The sequence below is a fragment of the Oncorhynchus gorbuscha genome, linkage group LG23 (assembly GCF_021184085.1).
Source record: "Oncorhynchus gorbuscha isolate QuinsamMale2020 ecotype Even-year linkage group LG23, OgorEven_v1.0, whole genome shotgun sequence".
Taxonomy (NCBI): Eukaryota; Metazoa; Chordata; class Actinopteri; order Salmoniformes; family Salmonidae; genus Oncorhynchus; species Oncorhynchus gorbuscha.
Genome location: NC_060195.1, coordinates 13653094 through 13668426, shown reverse-complemented (window position 1 = coordinate 13668426; position 15333 = coordinate 13653094). Strand labels below are relative to the sequence as shown.

The 15333-nt window shown below is 45.6% G+C and overlaps 2 protein-coding genes across 5 annotated transcripts in view; one reads left to right on the top strand and one right to left on the bottom strand.

Moving 5' to 3' along the window:
- Positions 1-6266, top strand: part of LOC124010766 (zinc finger C4H2 domain-containing protein-like) — a 10806-nt gene extending 4540 nt beyond the window's left edge. Inside the window, exons 3-5 of the mRNA XM_046323423.1 lie at positions 3045-3217; positions 3312-3474; positions 5634-6266. Coding sequence (XP_046179379.1) covers positions 3045-3217; positions 3312-3474; positions 5634-5747 — 450 coding nt within the window. The 3' untranslated portion in view covers positions 5748-6266. The remainder of the gene's footprint in view (positions 1-3044; positions 3218-3311; positions 3475-5633) is intronic.
- Positions 1-15333, bottom strand: part of LOC124010765 (moesin-like) — a 51925-nt gene that overhangs the window by 19857 nt on the left and 16735 nt on the right. For all 4 annotated transcript variants that reach the window (XM_046323418.1, XM_046323419.1, XM_046323422.1 and 1 more), the window contains exon 4: positions 6409-6543. The gene's annotated coding sequence lies outside the window, so the exon portion shown is untranslated. The remainder of the gene's footprint in view (positions 1-6408; positions 6544-15333) is intronic.

The window sequence follows — 15333 nt, the reverse complement described above, 5'->3', positions numbered from 1 at the left end:
CTCGAACAAAAGAGATCTCAGAAGACACAAGATTAAGAATTGTTGACTTGCATAAAGCTGGAAAGGGTTACAAAAGAATCTCAAAAGCCTTGAGGTTCATCAGTCCACGGTAAAACAAAGTGGTCGTCCTGCAAAGATGACTGCAAGAGAACAGCGCAGAATACTCAATGAGATTAAGAAGAATCTTAGCGTATCAGCTAAAGACGTACAGAAATCTCTGGAACATCTCTGTTGAGGAGTCTACAATACATAAAACACTAAACAAGAATGGTTTCATGGGAGGACACCACGGAAGAAGCAAACTGCTGTTAAAAAAAACATTGCTGCACATCTGAAGTTTGCAAAAGAGCACCTGGATGTTCCACAGCGCTACTGGCTAAATATTCTGTGGACAGATGAAACTACAGTTGAGTTGTTTGCAGAAGTTGGGTGATGCAACAGGACAAAGAGCCAAAACACAGAAGTAAATCAACAACAGAATGGCTTCAACAGAAGAAAATATGCCTTCTGGAGTGGCCCAGTCAGAGTCCTGACCTTCTGGAGTGGCCCAGTCAGAGTCCTGACCTTCTGGAGTGGCCCAGTCAGAGTCCTGACCTTCTGGAGTGGCCCGGTCAGAATCCTGACCTTCTGGAGTGGCCCAGTCAGAGTCCTGACCTCAACCCTATTGAGATGCTGTGGCATGACCTCAAGAGAGCAGTTCACAAAAGACATCCCAACAATATTGCTGAACTGAAACAGTTTTGTAAAGAGTGTCATGACGTTGGCCTCTTTGGGTATAGCAACCCCAGCCCCCTCTCCGTGCCTCCCCCTTGCCTCCTTCAACTAGGCTGCTGTGGTCAGAGGTCGTAAATTCCTGAGAAGACCCTGCCACATGGCCACATAGTAGAGAGAGGGTAAACTGGCTTTGTGCAGATAGCCAACAATTTACAACGTTTGGAATGAGACTAACGTGAGGTAAAGTAAATAATTCATTAATTAGAATACTAATTGATCAGATAAAATATCTGAAAAGTTATTTTAGGAAATGATAACTTTGTAATCTGAATATTTTTCCTTGGTTCCCCCCACTTCCTAGTTAATTAGTTATGCGATTAATCAGTTGATTGCGTAATAACTAATTACAGAGAATCTTTGATAAAAACTATAAGTCTTCAGTTAATGAGAGTAAAGACACGACAGGAGGAATGGTCCAAAATTCCTCCTGACCGTTGTGCAGGTCTGATCCACAACTACAGAAAACATTTGGTTGAGGTTATTGCTGCCAAACCGGTTATTAAATCGAAAGGTCCACATAGTTTTTCCACCCTGTACTTGTACACAGTGTGTTCAATAAAGACATGAAAACGTAGAATTATTTGTGTCACGACTTCCGCCGAGGTTGGCTCTCCTGCCCGGTGAACAACAATAAACACGGACAACCCAAAATACAAACAGGGTGAAAAATATCCAAAACAGGAAATAACAGACAAACCGGAGAAATAAAACACAAAAACACCGACAGCCGAAACGAAATCACAAAAACAAACAATCCCGCACAAAACAAGGGCGGGACAACCTACATTATATACAGATACTAATTAACTAACACACAGGTGAAAACAATCAGACAAAACCAACAGATAACCGAAAAGGGATCGGTAGTGGCTAATAGGGCGGTGACGACGACCGCCGAGCACAGCCTGAACGGGCAGGAGAGCCAACCTCGGCGGAAGTCGTGACAATTTGTGTGTTATTAGTTGAAGCAGACTGTGTTTGTCTATTGTTGTGACTTAGATAAAGATCAGATACCAATTTATGCAGAAATTCAGGTATTTCCAAAGGGTTCACAAACTTTCTCTTGCCACTGTAAGTTCTGAAAATCATGTTAAATTCATAGCCACAGCCATCGTAACAAGAAATAGATGACAATGGTGGTCAAATCAACTCATTGTATTTTTACCCAACTGCTACGGCTGATTGGTGTTGCAGTCTGCTAAAACAGGTGGCTCATAGTTCAATGGTTGTGAGCAGTAATCTCACATGGGGCAGATTTTTGTTATTTACAATAGTCATCCCATGCCCACACACTTCCAATTCTGAAAAATGAAAGCCTACCTATGAGAGGGGTAACCCTGGCAGTAGTTTTAGGATTTTATACACTACTCAAAACCAATTTGTGAGTTAATTTGACCATTGGAAAAGCACTAATGGGTTTGATTGAATTGAGCCTCTAATCTTCATTTTCAAGATGATGCACTTTTCTCCCCAACACCACAATAAATGTGAGTCCACATTTCAATTACTTCTTTTTCACCCAATGGGGAATTCAAATTTACACTGTAAGTGGTACTAGATGTCAGTAACTCTGCACCTCAACACGGTCAGATAACTGTCCAGAGTTGTGTTTGCTCACAATGCACAACATTTTATTCTCAGATTGCGTCAGTGGACTTCTGGCAATTACACTTTAGTGAGAAAGTGTTGGGGTCAGGTACAACTACATTTACCCAATCCTAAAATTAATATTCATGAACAACTCCCTCACCCACAACTTCTCACCTGAACGCATTTTTGCAAAATGTGAAGGGATTGGGCAAAGGCTGAAATTGGGTTGAGATTTACAGAAAAATAACAAACTATTTAAGGTTCTTTCTCCTCTCTCTCTCCCCTTCTCCTCTTCTTCTTCCTTCTCTCTCCCATTCTCTCCTTCTCCTCTCCCCTTCCATCTCTCTCCTTCTCCTCTTCTTCTTCCTTCGCTCTCCCATTATCTCCTTCTCCTCTCCCCCATTCTCTCCTTCTCCTCTCCCCATTCTCTCCTTCTCCTCTCCCCTTCCATCTCTCTCCTTCTTCCTTCTCTCTCCCATTCTCTCCTTCTTCCTTCTCTCTCCCATTCTCTCCTTCTCCTCTCCCTCATTCTCTCCTTCTCCTCTCCCCTTCCATCTCTCTCCTTCTTCCTTCTCTCTCCCATTCTCTCCTTCTTCCTTCTCTCTCCCATTCTCTCCTTCTCCTCTCTCACATTCTCTCCTTCTCCTCTCCCATTCCACATCTCCTCTTCTCCTCCCTAGATGGAGAGCACTATAAAGCAGTCAGAGAACGATCTGAACAAGCTGCTGGAGACGACGCGGAGGCTCCATGATGACTACAAACCCCTGAAGGAACATGTAGACGCCCTGAGGATGACCCTGGGCCTTCACAGACTTCCCAACCTCAACGAAGAGGAGGAGAAACTCTCTCTGGAGTCAGTACACTTACTATACACACACACACGGTCGCACAGGCCCTCACACACACATCAACTTGTTCTCTGTGCTATCTTCTATCTGTTGCCATAGTTACTTTGAGAAACAGAAGGCTGAGTGGCAGAAGGAGCCTCATGAGCCCACAATCCCAGAATCCCTTGCAGCAGCGGCTGCTGCGGCCCAACAACTCCAGGTCTCCCGGAAACAAGACGCCCGCCAGACTGCCACTTTCAGACAACAGCCCCCTCCCATGAAGGTACACAATACACACACCCCTATGAAGATACACAATACACACCCTCCCATGAAAATACACAATACACACCCTCCCATGAAAATACACAATACACACCCTCCCATGAAGATACACAATACACACCCTCCCATGAAGATACACAATACACACCCTCCCATGAAGACACACAATACACACCCTCCCATGAAAATACACAATACACACCCTCCCATGAAAATACACAATACACACCCTCCCATGAAGATACACAATACACACCCTCCCATGAAGATACACAATACATACCCTCCCATGAAGATACACAATACACACCCTCCCATGAAAATACACAATACACACCCTCCTATGAAGATACACAATACACACCCTCCCATGAAGATACACAATACACACCCTCCCATGAAAATACACAATACACACCCTCCTATGAAGATACACAATACACACCCTCCCATGAAAATACACAATACACACCCTCCCATGAAAATACACAATACACACCCTCCCATGAAGATACACAATACACACCCTCCTATGAAGATACACAATACACACCCTCCCATGAAAATACACAATACACACCCTCCCATGAAGATACACAATACACACCCTCCTATGAAGATACACAATACACACCCTCCCATGAAAATACACAATACACATCCTCCTATGAAGATACACAGTACACACCCTCCTATGAAGGTCCATAGTACACACCCTCCTATGAAGGTCCATAGTACACACCCTCCTATGAAGGTCCATAGTACACACCCTCCTATGAAGGTAAACACCCTCTTATGAAGGTCCAAAGTACACACCCTCCTATGAAGGTCCATAGTACACACCCTTCTATGAAGGTCCATAGTACACACCCTCCTATGAAAGTACACACCTTCCTATGAAGGTCCATAGTACACACCCTCCTATGAAGGTCCATAGTACACACCCTTCTATGAAGGTCCATAGTACATACCCTCCTATGAAGGTCCATAGTACACACCCTCCTATGAAGGTAAACACCCTCTTATGAAGGTCCATAGTACACACCCTCCTATGAAGGTCCATAGTACACACCCTTCTATGAAGGTCCATAGTACACACCCTCCTATGAAGGTACACACCTTCCTATGAAGGTCCATAGTACACACCCTCCTATGAAGGTCCATAGTACACACCCTCCTATGAAGGTCCATAGTACACACCCTTCTATGAAGGTCCATAGTACACACCCTCCTATGAAGATACATAGTTCACACCCTCCTATGAAGATACACAGTACACACCCTCCTATGAAGGTCCATAGTACACACCCTCCTATGAAGGTCCATAGTACACACCCTCCTATGAAGGTCCATAGTACACACCCTCCTATGAAGGTAAACACCCTCTTATGAAGGTCCATAGTACACACCCTCCTATGAAGGTCCATAGTACACACCCTTCTATGAAGGTCCATAGTACACACCCTTCTATGAAGGTCCATAGTACACACCCTCCTATGAAGGTCCATAGTACACACCCTCCTATGAAGGTCCATAGTACACACCCTCCTATGAAGGTCCATAGTACACACCCTCCTATGAAGGTCCATAGTACACACCCTCCTATGAAGGTCCATAGTACACACCCTCCTATGAAGGTCCATAGTACACACCCTTCTATGAAGGTCCATAGTACACACCCTCCTATGAAGGTACACACCCCCCTATGAAGGTCCATAGTACACACCCTCCTATGAAGGTACATAGTACACACCTTCCTATGAAGGTACATAGTACACACCTTCCTATGAAGGTCCATAGTACACACCCTCCTATGAAGGTACACACCCCCCTATGAAGGTACACAGTACACACCCCCCTATGAAGGTCCATAGTACACACCCTCCTATGAAGGTACACACCCCCCTATGAAGGTACACACCCCCCTATGTAGGTACACACCCTCCTATGAAGGTACACACCCCCTATGTAGGTACACACCCTCCTATGAAGGTACACACCCCCCTATGAAGGTACACACCCCCCTATGTAGGTACACACCCCCTATGTAGGTACACACCTTCCTCCACCCATCTGTACCTACACAATAATGACACTGTACTGACTTCTGTATGGACATAGTAATGACACACTATAACATCTCTGTCCTCTCTCCAGGCCTGTCTGTCATGCCACCAGCAGATCCATCGTAACGCTCCTATCTGTCCACTGTGTAAGGCCAAGAGTCGCTCCCGCAACCCCAAGAAACCCAAGAGGAAGCCTGACGAGTAGACACACACACACCTCATATTGCTACATTTCAGTAAAACACATCTTCATAACCTTCTCCATGCCATGGAACCTGCATTTAGTACTAACTTCATTATCCTAAGTGTTTTTTAATGGTGCTAAAGTGTTGAAATGTAATTGGTTAAGGTTTAATAGACCGTAACCATGTTATATGCAATAATACAAACCATTATACTGTAGCTGTACCCATGTTGTGATGGGTTCAGGCATTATAAATGTAAAACTGACTGAATGTACTTGTTACTCTGTATTTAGTATGTCTACATTGCATGAACACTTTCCATGGCTGAGCGATAATGACTGTGTTGTAACTGTTTGTGATGATATGAAAGAGGGTTTTATTGTTGCAGCGTATAACCCAGGAAGTTGTTCTAATGTTTAATGAACACATAAGGGACGGTCAAGGACTGAGAAAACCATGACGCTTGTTTGCTTTTAACAGTGTTGTAATGTGAAACTTTAAAACAAGAATTCAAAAATAAATGGCTGTTTTGTACTGCAGTTGGAATTGTATTTTCTTCTAGACGAAGGTGAACCTCATTATATTACAGGGTCACACACAGGGCTCTGATCAGAAGTAGTGCACTATATGGGGAATATTTCAGATAGGTCCGCATGTTGTATAGTGCCAGTATGAAGGTACCTTCAGCTCAGTTCTTGTACTGTCGTCAAGAAGTTGTCAGGTTAATTCTTTATTGACATTCTGTTGGCAGGTTACATCCAGATTCCTGTTCCGTCTCTAAGGTAACCCCAGGTTGCTGTGACTCCCTATTGCCTGCTGGGGGTCAGAGGTCTTGTGGAGGCTCCTCAGCAGCTCACCCAAATTGCACACTGGGAGAATCTCATTTACATACTCCTGGCATCCTCTCTCCTTACCTCGTCAAAGCCCATTGGATGAGAAAGCCAGAGGTCCATCCCCTCTGGCCTTCTCCTCCAATCGGATTAGAGAAATAGAGAGGACGTGAGGAGTATGTAAATGAGATTCTCCCACGGCGTCCTCCAACACCAAAACACAGACTGATTTACCTAAATGAGGGACATTCTGTTCCCATAGGGCTTCTGCTTCTTGGCATTGTTTGCAGTTCAGAGAGCCGGTTAAGTGTACAAGAACATAAGGACAGAAACGGATTATAATAACATGGCAGCAGCTACAGAACCAAAACAGAAAAGAACACACATACTATGAGCAGTCTGGATGGTACCGTGTGTGTTGTACCCTGTTGTAGAGGTGTGTTGTACCCTGTTGTAGAGGTGTGTTGTACCCTGTTGTAGAGGTGTGTTGTACCCTGTTGTAGAGGTGTGTGTTGTGTTGTACCCTGTTGTAGAGGTGTGTTGTACCCTGTTGTAGAGGTGTGTGGTGTGTTGTACCCTGTTGTAGAGGTGTGTTGTACCCTGTTGTAGAGGTGTGTTGTACCCTGTTGTAGAGGTGTGTTGTACCCTGTTGTAGAGGTGTGTGTTGTGTTGTACCCTGTTGTAGAGGTGTGTGGTGTGTTGTACCCTGTTGTAGAGGTGTGTGTTGAGTTTTACCCTGTTGTAGAGGTGTGTGTTGAGTTTTACCCTGTTGTAGAGGTGTGTTGTACCCTGTTGTAGAGGTGTGTTGTACCCTGTTGTAGAGGTGTGTTGTACCCTGTTGTAGAGGTGTGTGTTGTGTTGTACCCTGTTGTAGAGGTGTGTGGTGTGTTGTACCCTGTTGTAGAGGTGTGTGTTGAGTTTTACCCTGTTGTAGAGGTGTGTGTTGTGTTGTACCCTGTTGTAGAGGTGTGTGTTGTGTTGTACCCTGTTGTAGAGTTGTGTTGTACCCTGTTGTAGAGGTGTGTTGTACCCTGTTGTAGAGGTGTGTTGTACCCTGTTGTAGAGGTGTGTAGTACCCTGTTGTAGAGGTGTGTGTTGTGTTGTACCCTGTTGTAGAGTTGTGTTGTACCCTGTTGTAGAGGTGTGTTGTACCCTGTTGTAGAGGTGTGTTGTACCCTGTTGTAGAGGTGTGTCTTGAGTTTTACCCTGTTGTAGAGGTGTGTGTTGAGTTATACCCTGTTGTAGAGGTGTGTTGTACCCTGTTGTAGAGGTGTGTGTGTTGTGTTGTACCCTGTTGTAGAGGTGTGTGTTGTGTTGTACCCTGTTGTAGATGTGTGTAGTACCCTGTTGTAGAGGTGTGTGTTGTGTTGTACCCAGTTGTAGAGGTGTGTGTTGTGTTGTACCCTGTTGTAGATGTGTGTTGTACCCTGTTGTAGAGGTGTGTAGTACCCTGTTGTAGAGGTGTGTGTTGTGTTGTACCCTGTTGTAGAGTTGTGTTGTACCCTGTTGTAGAGGTGTGTAGTACCCTGTTGTAGAGGTGTGTGTTTTGTTGTACCCTGTTGTAGAGGTGTGTAGTACCCTGTTGTAGAGGTGTGTAGTACCCTGTTGTAGAGGTGTGTAGTACCCTGTTGTAGAGGTGTGTTGTACCCTGTTGTAGAGGTGTGTGTTGTGTTGTACCCTGTTGTAGAGGTGTGTTGTACCCTGTTATAGAGGGGTGTTGTACCCTGTTGTAGAGGTGTGTGTTGTGTTGTACCCTGTTGTAGAGGTGTGTTGTACCCTGTTGTAGAGGTGTGTTGTACCCTGTTGTAGAGGGGAGTTGTACCCTGTTGTAGAGGTGTGTGTTGTGTTGTACCCTGTTGTAGAGGTGTGTGGTGTGTTGTACCCTGTTGTAGAGGTGTGTGTTGAGTTTTACCCTGTTGTAGAGGTGTGTGTTGAGTTTTACCCTGTTGTAGAGGTGTGTTGTACCCTGTTGTAGAGGTGTGTTGTACCCTGTTGTAGAGGTGTGTTGTACCCTGTTGTAGAGGTGTGTGTTGTGTTGTACCCTGTTGTAGAGGTGTGTGGTGTGTTGTACCCTGTTGTAGAGGTGTGTGTTGAGTTTTACCCTGTTGTAGAGGTGTGTGTTGAGTTTTACCCTGTTGTAGAGGTGTGTTGTACCCTGTTGTAGAGGTGTGTAGTACCCTGTTGTAGAGGTGTGTTGTACCCTGTTGTAGAGGTGTGTAGTACCCTGTTGTAGAGGTGTGTGTTGTGTTGTACCCTGTTGTAGAGTTGTGTTGTACCCTGTTGTAGAGGTGTGTTGTACCCTGTTGTAGAGGTGTGTTGTACCCTGTTGTAGAGGTGTGTGTTGTGTTGTACCCTGTTGTAGAGGTGTGTGTTGTGTTGTACCCTGTTGTAGAGGTGTGTTGTACCCTGTTGTAGAGGTGTGTTGTACCCTGTTGTAGAGGTGTGTTGTACCCTGTTGTAGAGGTGTGTGTTGTGTTGTACCCTGTTGTAGAGGTGTGTTGTACCCTGTTGTAGAGGTGTGTGGTGTGTTGTACCCTGTTGTAGAGGTGTGTTGTACCCTGTTGTAGAGGTGTGTTGTACCCTGTTGTAGAGGTGTGTTGTACCCTGTTGTAGAGGTGTGTGTTGTGTTGTACCCTGTTGTAGAGGTGTGTGGTGTGTTGTACCCTGTTGTAGAGGTGTGTGTTGAGTTTTACCCTGTTGTAGAGGTGTGTGTTGAGTTTTACCCTGTTGTAGAGGTGTGTTGTACCCTGTTGTAGAGGTGTGTTGTACCCTGTTGTAGAGGTGTGTTGTACCCTGTTGTAGAGGTGTGTGTTGTGTTGTACCCTGTTGTAGAGGTGTGTGGTGTGTTGTACCCTGTTGTAGAGGTGTGTGTTGAGTTTTACCCTGTTGTAGAGGTGTGTGTTGTGTTGTACCCTGTTGTAGAGGTGTGTGTTGTGTTGTACCCTGTTGTAGAGTTGTGTTGTACCCTGTTGTAGAGGTGTGTTGTACCCTGTTGTAGAGGTGTGTTGTACCCTGTTGTAGAGGTGTGTAGTACCCTGTTGTAGAGGTGTGTGTTGTGTTGTACCCTGTTGTAGAGTTGTGTTGTACCCTGTTGTAGAGGTGTGTTGTACCCTGTTGTAGAGGTGTGTTGTACCCTGTTGTAGAGGTGTGTCTTGAGTTTTACCCTGTTGTAGAGGTGTGTGTTGAGTTATACCCTGTTGTAGAGGTGTGTTGTACCCTGTTGTAGAGGTGTGTGTGTTGTGTTGTACCCTGTTGTAGAGGTGTGTGTTGTGTTGTACCCTGTTGTAGATGTGTGTAGTACCCTGTTGTAGAGGTGTGTGTTGTGTTGTACCCAGTTGTAGAGGTGTGTGTTGTGTTGTACCCTGTTGTAGATGTGTGTTGTACCCTGTTGTAGAGGTGTGTAGTACCCTGTTGTAGAGGTGTGTGTTGTGTTGTACCCTGTTGTAGAGTTGTGTTGTACCCTGTTGTAGAGGTGTGTAGTACCCTGTTGTAGAGGTGTGTGTTTTGTTGTACCCTGTTGTAGAGGTGTGTAGTACCCTGTTGTAGAGGTGTGTAGTACCCTGTTGTAGAGGTGTGTAGTACCCTGTTGTAGAGGTGTGTTGTACCCTGTTGTAGAGGTGTGTGTTGTGTTGTACCCTGTTGTAGAGGTGTGTTGTACCCTGTTATAGAGGGGTGTTGTACCCTGTTGTAGAGGTGTGTGTTGTGTTGTACCCTGTTGTAGAGGTGTGTTGTACCCTGTTGTAGAGGTGTGTTGTACCCTGTTGTAGAGGGGAGTTGTACCCTGTTGTAGAGGTGTGTGTTGTGTTGTACCCTGTTGTAGAGGTGTGTGGTGTGTTGTACCCTGTTGTAGAGGTGTGTGTTGAGTTTTACCCTGTTGTAGAGGTGTGTGTTGAGTTTTACCCTGTTGTAGAGGTGTGTTGTACCCTGTTGTAGAGGTGTGTTGTACCCTGTTGTAGAGGTGTGTTGTACCCTGTTGTAGAGGTGTGTGTTGTGTTGTACCCTGTTGTAGAGGTGTGTGGTGTGTTGTACCCTGTTGTAGAGGTGTGTGTTGAGTTTTACCCTGTTGTAGAGGTGTGTGTTGAGTTTTACCCTGTTGTAGAGGTGTGTTGTACCCTGTTGTAGAGGTGTGTAGTACCCTGTTGTAGAGGTGTGTTGTACCCTGTTGTAGAGGTGTGTAGTACCCTGTTGTAGAGGTGTGTGTTGTGTTGTACCCTGTTGTAGAGTTGTGTTGTACCCTGTTGTAGAGGTGTGTTGTACCCTGTTGTAGAGGTGTGTTGTACCCTGTTGTAGAGGTGTGTGTTGTGTTGTACCCTGTTGTAGAGGTGTGTGTTGTGTTGTACCCTGTTGTAGAGGTGTGTTGTACCCTGTTGTAGAGGTGTGTGTTGTGTTGTACCCTGTTGTAGAGGTGTGTGTTGTGTTGTACCCTGTTGTAGAGTTGTGTTGTACCCTGTTGTAGAGGTGTGTTGTACCCTGTTGTAGAGGTGTGTTGTACCCTGTTGTAGAGGTGTGTAGTACCCTGTTGTAGAGGTGTGTGTTGTGTTGTACCCTGTTGTAGAGTTGTGTTGTACCCTGTTGTAGAGGTGTGTTGTACCCTGTTGTAGAGGTGTGTTGTACCCTGTTGTAGAGGTGTGTCTTGAGTTTTACCCTGTTGTAGAGGTGTGTGTTGAGTTATACCCTGTTGTAGAGGTGTGTTGTACCCTGTTGTAGAGGTGTGTGTGTTGTGTTGTACCCTGTTGTAGAGGTGTGTGTTGTGTTGTACCCTGTTGTAGATGTGTGTAGTACCCTGTTGTAGAGGTGTGTGTTGTGTTGTACCCAGTTGTAGAGGTGTGTGTTGTGTTGTACCCTGTTGTAGATGTGTGTTGTACCCTGTTGTAGAGGTGTGTAGTACCCTGTTGTAGAGGTGTGTGTTGTGTTGTACCCTGTTGTAGAGTTGTGTTGTACCCTGTTGTAGAGGTGTGTAGTACCCTGTTGTAGAGGTGTGTGTTTTGTTGTACCCTGTTGTAGAGGTGTGTAGTACCCTGTTGTAGAGGTGTGTAGTACCCTGTTGTAGAGGTGTGTAGTACCCTGTTGTAGAGGTGTGTTGTACCCTGTTGTAGAGGTGTGTGTTGTGTTGTACCCTGTTGTAGAGGTGTGTTGTACCCTGTTATAGAGGGGTGTTGTACCCTGTTGTAGAGGTGTGTGTTGTGTTGTACCCTGTTGTAGAGGTGTGTTGTACCCTGTTGTAGAGGTGTGTTGTACCCTGTTGTAGAGGGGAGTTGTACCCTGTTGTAGAGGTGTGTGTTGTGTTGTACCCTGTTGTAGAGTTGTGTTGTACCCTGTTGTAGAGGTGTGTGTTTTGTTGTACCCTGTTGTAGAGGTGTGTAGTACCCTGTTGTAGAGGTGTGTTGTACCCTGTTGTAGAGGTGTTGTGTTATACCCTGTTGTAGAGGTGTGTGTTGTGTTGTACCCTGTTGTAGAGGTGTGTAGTACCCTGTTGTAGAGGTGTGTTGTACCCTGTTGTAGAGGGGTGTTGTACCCTGTTGTAGAGGTGTGTGTTGTGTTGTACCCTGTTGTAGAGTTGTGTTGTACCCTGTTTTAGAGGTGTGTGTTGTACCCTGTTGTAGAGGTGTGCAGTACTCTGTTGTAGAGGTGTGTAGTACCCTGTTGTAGAGGTGTGTAGTACCCTGTTGTAGAGGTGTGTAGTACCCTGTTGTAGAGGTGTGTTGTACCCTGTTGTGCGGTGTTGTGTTATACCCTGTTGTAGAGGTGTGTGTTGTGTTGTACCCTGTTGTAGAGGTGTGTAGTACCCTGTTGTAGAGGTGTGTAGTACCCAGTTGTAGAGGTGTGTTGTACCCTGTTGTAGAGGGGTGTTGTACCCTGTTGTAGAGGTGTGTGTTGTGTTGTACCCTGTTGTAGAGTTGTGTTGTACCCTGTTGTAGAGGTGTGTCAAACCCTGTTGTAGAGTGTGTGTTGTGTTGCACCCTGTTGTAGAGTTGTGTTGTACCCTGTTGTAGAGGTGTGTCATACCCTGTTGTAGAGGTGTGTGTTGTGTTGTACCCTGTTGTAGAGTTGTGTTGTACCCTGTTGTAGAGGTGTGTGTTGTACCCTGTTGTAGAGGTGTGTGCTGTGTTGTACCCTGTTGTAGAGGTGTGTAGTACCCTGTTGTAGATGTGTGTAGTACCCTGTTGTAGAGGTGTGTAGTACCCTGTTGTAGAGGTGTGTTGTACCCTGTTGTAGAGGTGTGTGTTGTGTTGTACCCTGTTGTAGAGGTTTGTGTTGTGTTGTACCCTGTTGTAGAGGTGTGTTGTACCCTGTTGTAGAGGTGTGTTGTACCCTGTTGTAGAGGTGTGTGTTGTGTTGTACCCTGTTGTAGAGGTGTGTGTTGTGTTGTACCCTGTTGTAGAGGTGTGTTGTACCCTGTTGTAGAGGTGTGTTGTACCCTGTTGTAGAGGTGTGTGTTGTGTTGTACCCTGTTGTAGAGGTGTGTAGTACCCTGTTGTAGAGGTGTGTGTTGTGTTGTACCCTGTTGTAGAGGGGTGTTGTACCCTGTTGTAGAGGTGTGTGTTGTACCCTGTTGTAGAGGTGTGTGTTGTGTTGTACCCTGTTGTAGAGGTGTGTGTTGTACCCTGTTGTAGAGGTGTGTGTTGTGTTGTACCCTGTTGTAGAGGTGTGTGCTGTGTTGTACCCTGTTGTAGAGGTGTGTGTTGTGTTGTACCCTGTTGTAGATGTGTGTAGTACCCTCTTGTAGAGGTGTGTGTTGTATTGTACCCTGTTGTAGAGGGGTGTGTTGTGTTGTACCCTGTTGTAGATGTGTGTAGTACCCTGTTGTAGAGGTGTGTGTTGTGTTGTACCCTGTTGTAGAGTTGTGTTGTACCCTGTTGTAGAGGTGTGTAGTACCCTGTTGTAGAGGTGTGTGTTTTGTTGTACCCTATTGTAGAGGTGTGTATTGTACCCTGTTGTAGAGGTGTGTAGTACCCTGTTGTAGAGGTGTGTAGTACCCTGTTGTAGAGGTGTGTTGTACCCTGTTGTAGAGGTGTGTTGTACCCTGTTGTAGAGGTGTGTCTTGAGTTTTACCCTGTTGTAGAGGTGTGTGTTGAGTTATACCCTGTTGTAGAGGTGTGTTGTACCCTGTTGTAGAGGTGTGTGTGTTGTGTTGTACCCTGTTGTAGAGGTGTGTGTTGTGTTGTACCCTGTTGTAGATGTGTGTAGTACCCTGTTGTAGAGGTGTGTGTTGTGTTGTACCCAGTTGTAGAGGTGTGTGTTGTGTTGTACCCTGTTGTAGATGTGTGTTGTACCCTGTTGTAGAGGTGTGTAGTACCCTGTTGTAGAGGTGTGTGTTGTGTTGTACCCTGTTGTAGAGTTGTGTTGTACCCTGTTGTAGAGGTGTGTAGTACCCTGTTGTAGAGGTGTGTGTTTTGTTGTACCCTGTTGTAGAGGTGTGTAGTACCCTGTTGTAGAGGTGTGTAGTACCCTGTTGTAGAGGTGTGTAGTACCCTGTTGTAGAGGTGTGTTGTACCCTGTTGTAGAGGTGTGTGTTGTGTTGTACCCTGTTGTAGAGGTGTGTTGTACCCTGTTATAGAGGGGTGTTGTACCCTGTTGTAGAGGTGTGTGTTGTGTTGTACCCTGTTGTAGAGGTGTGTTGTACCCTGTTGTAGAGGTGTGTTGTACCCTGTTGTAGAGGGGAGTTGTACCCTGTTGTAGAGGTGTGTGTTGTGTTGTACCCTGTTGTAGAGGTGTGTGGTGTGTTGTACCCTGTTGTAGAGGTGTGTGTTGAGTTTTACCCTGTTGTAGAGGTGTGTGTTGAGTTTTACCCTGTTGTAGAGGTGTGTTGTACCCTGTTGTAGAGGTGTGTTGTACCCTGTTGTAGAGGTGTGTTGTACCCTGTTGTAGAGGTGTGTGTTGTGTTGTACCCTGTTGTAGAGGTGTGTGGTGTGTTGTACCCTGTTGTAGAGGTGTGTGTTGAGTTTTACCCTGTTGTAGAGGTGTGTGTTGAGTTTTACCCTGTTGTAGAGGTGTGTTGTACCCTGTTGTAGAGGTGTGTAGTACCCTGTTGTAGAGGTGTGTTGTACCCTGTTGTAGAGGTGTGTAGTACCCTGTTGTAGAGGTGTGTGTTGTGTTGTACCCTGTTGTAGAGTTGTGTTGTACCCTGTTGTAGAGGTGTGTTGTACCCTGTTGTAGAGGTGTGTTGTACCCTGTTGTAGAGGTGTGTGTTGTGTTGTACCCTGTTGTAGAGGTGTGTGTTGTGTTGTACCCTGTTGTAGAGGTGTGTTGTACCCTGTTGTAGAGGTGTGTTGTACCCTGTTGTAGAGGTGTGTTGTACCCTGTTGTAGAGGTGTGTGTTGTGTTGTACCCTGTTGTAGAGGTGTGTTGTACCCTGTTGTAGAGGTGTGTGGTGTGTTGTACCCTGTTGTAGAGGTGTGTTGTACCCTGTTGTAGAGGTGTGTTGTACCCTGTTGTAGAGGTGTGTTGTACCCTGTTGTAGAGGTGTGTGTTGTGTTGTACCCTGTTGTAGAGGTGTGTGGTGTGTTGTACCCTGTTGTAGAGGTGTGTGTTGAGTTTTACCCTGTTGTAGAGGTGTGTGTTGAGTTTTACCCTGTTGTAGAGGTGTGTTGTACCCTGTTGTAGAGGTGTGTTGTACCCTGTTGTAGAGGTGTGTTGTACCCTGTTGTAGAGGTGTGTGTTGTGTTGTACCCTGTTGTAGAGGTGTGTGGTGTGTTGTACCCTGTTGTAGAGGTGTGTGTTGAGTTTTACCCTGTTGTAGAGGTGTGTGTTGTGTTGTACCCTGTTGTAGAGGTGT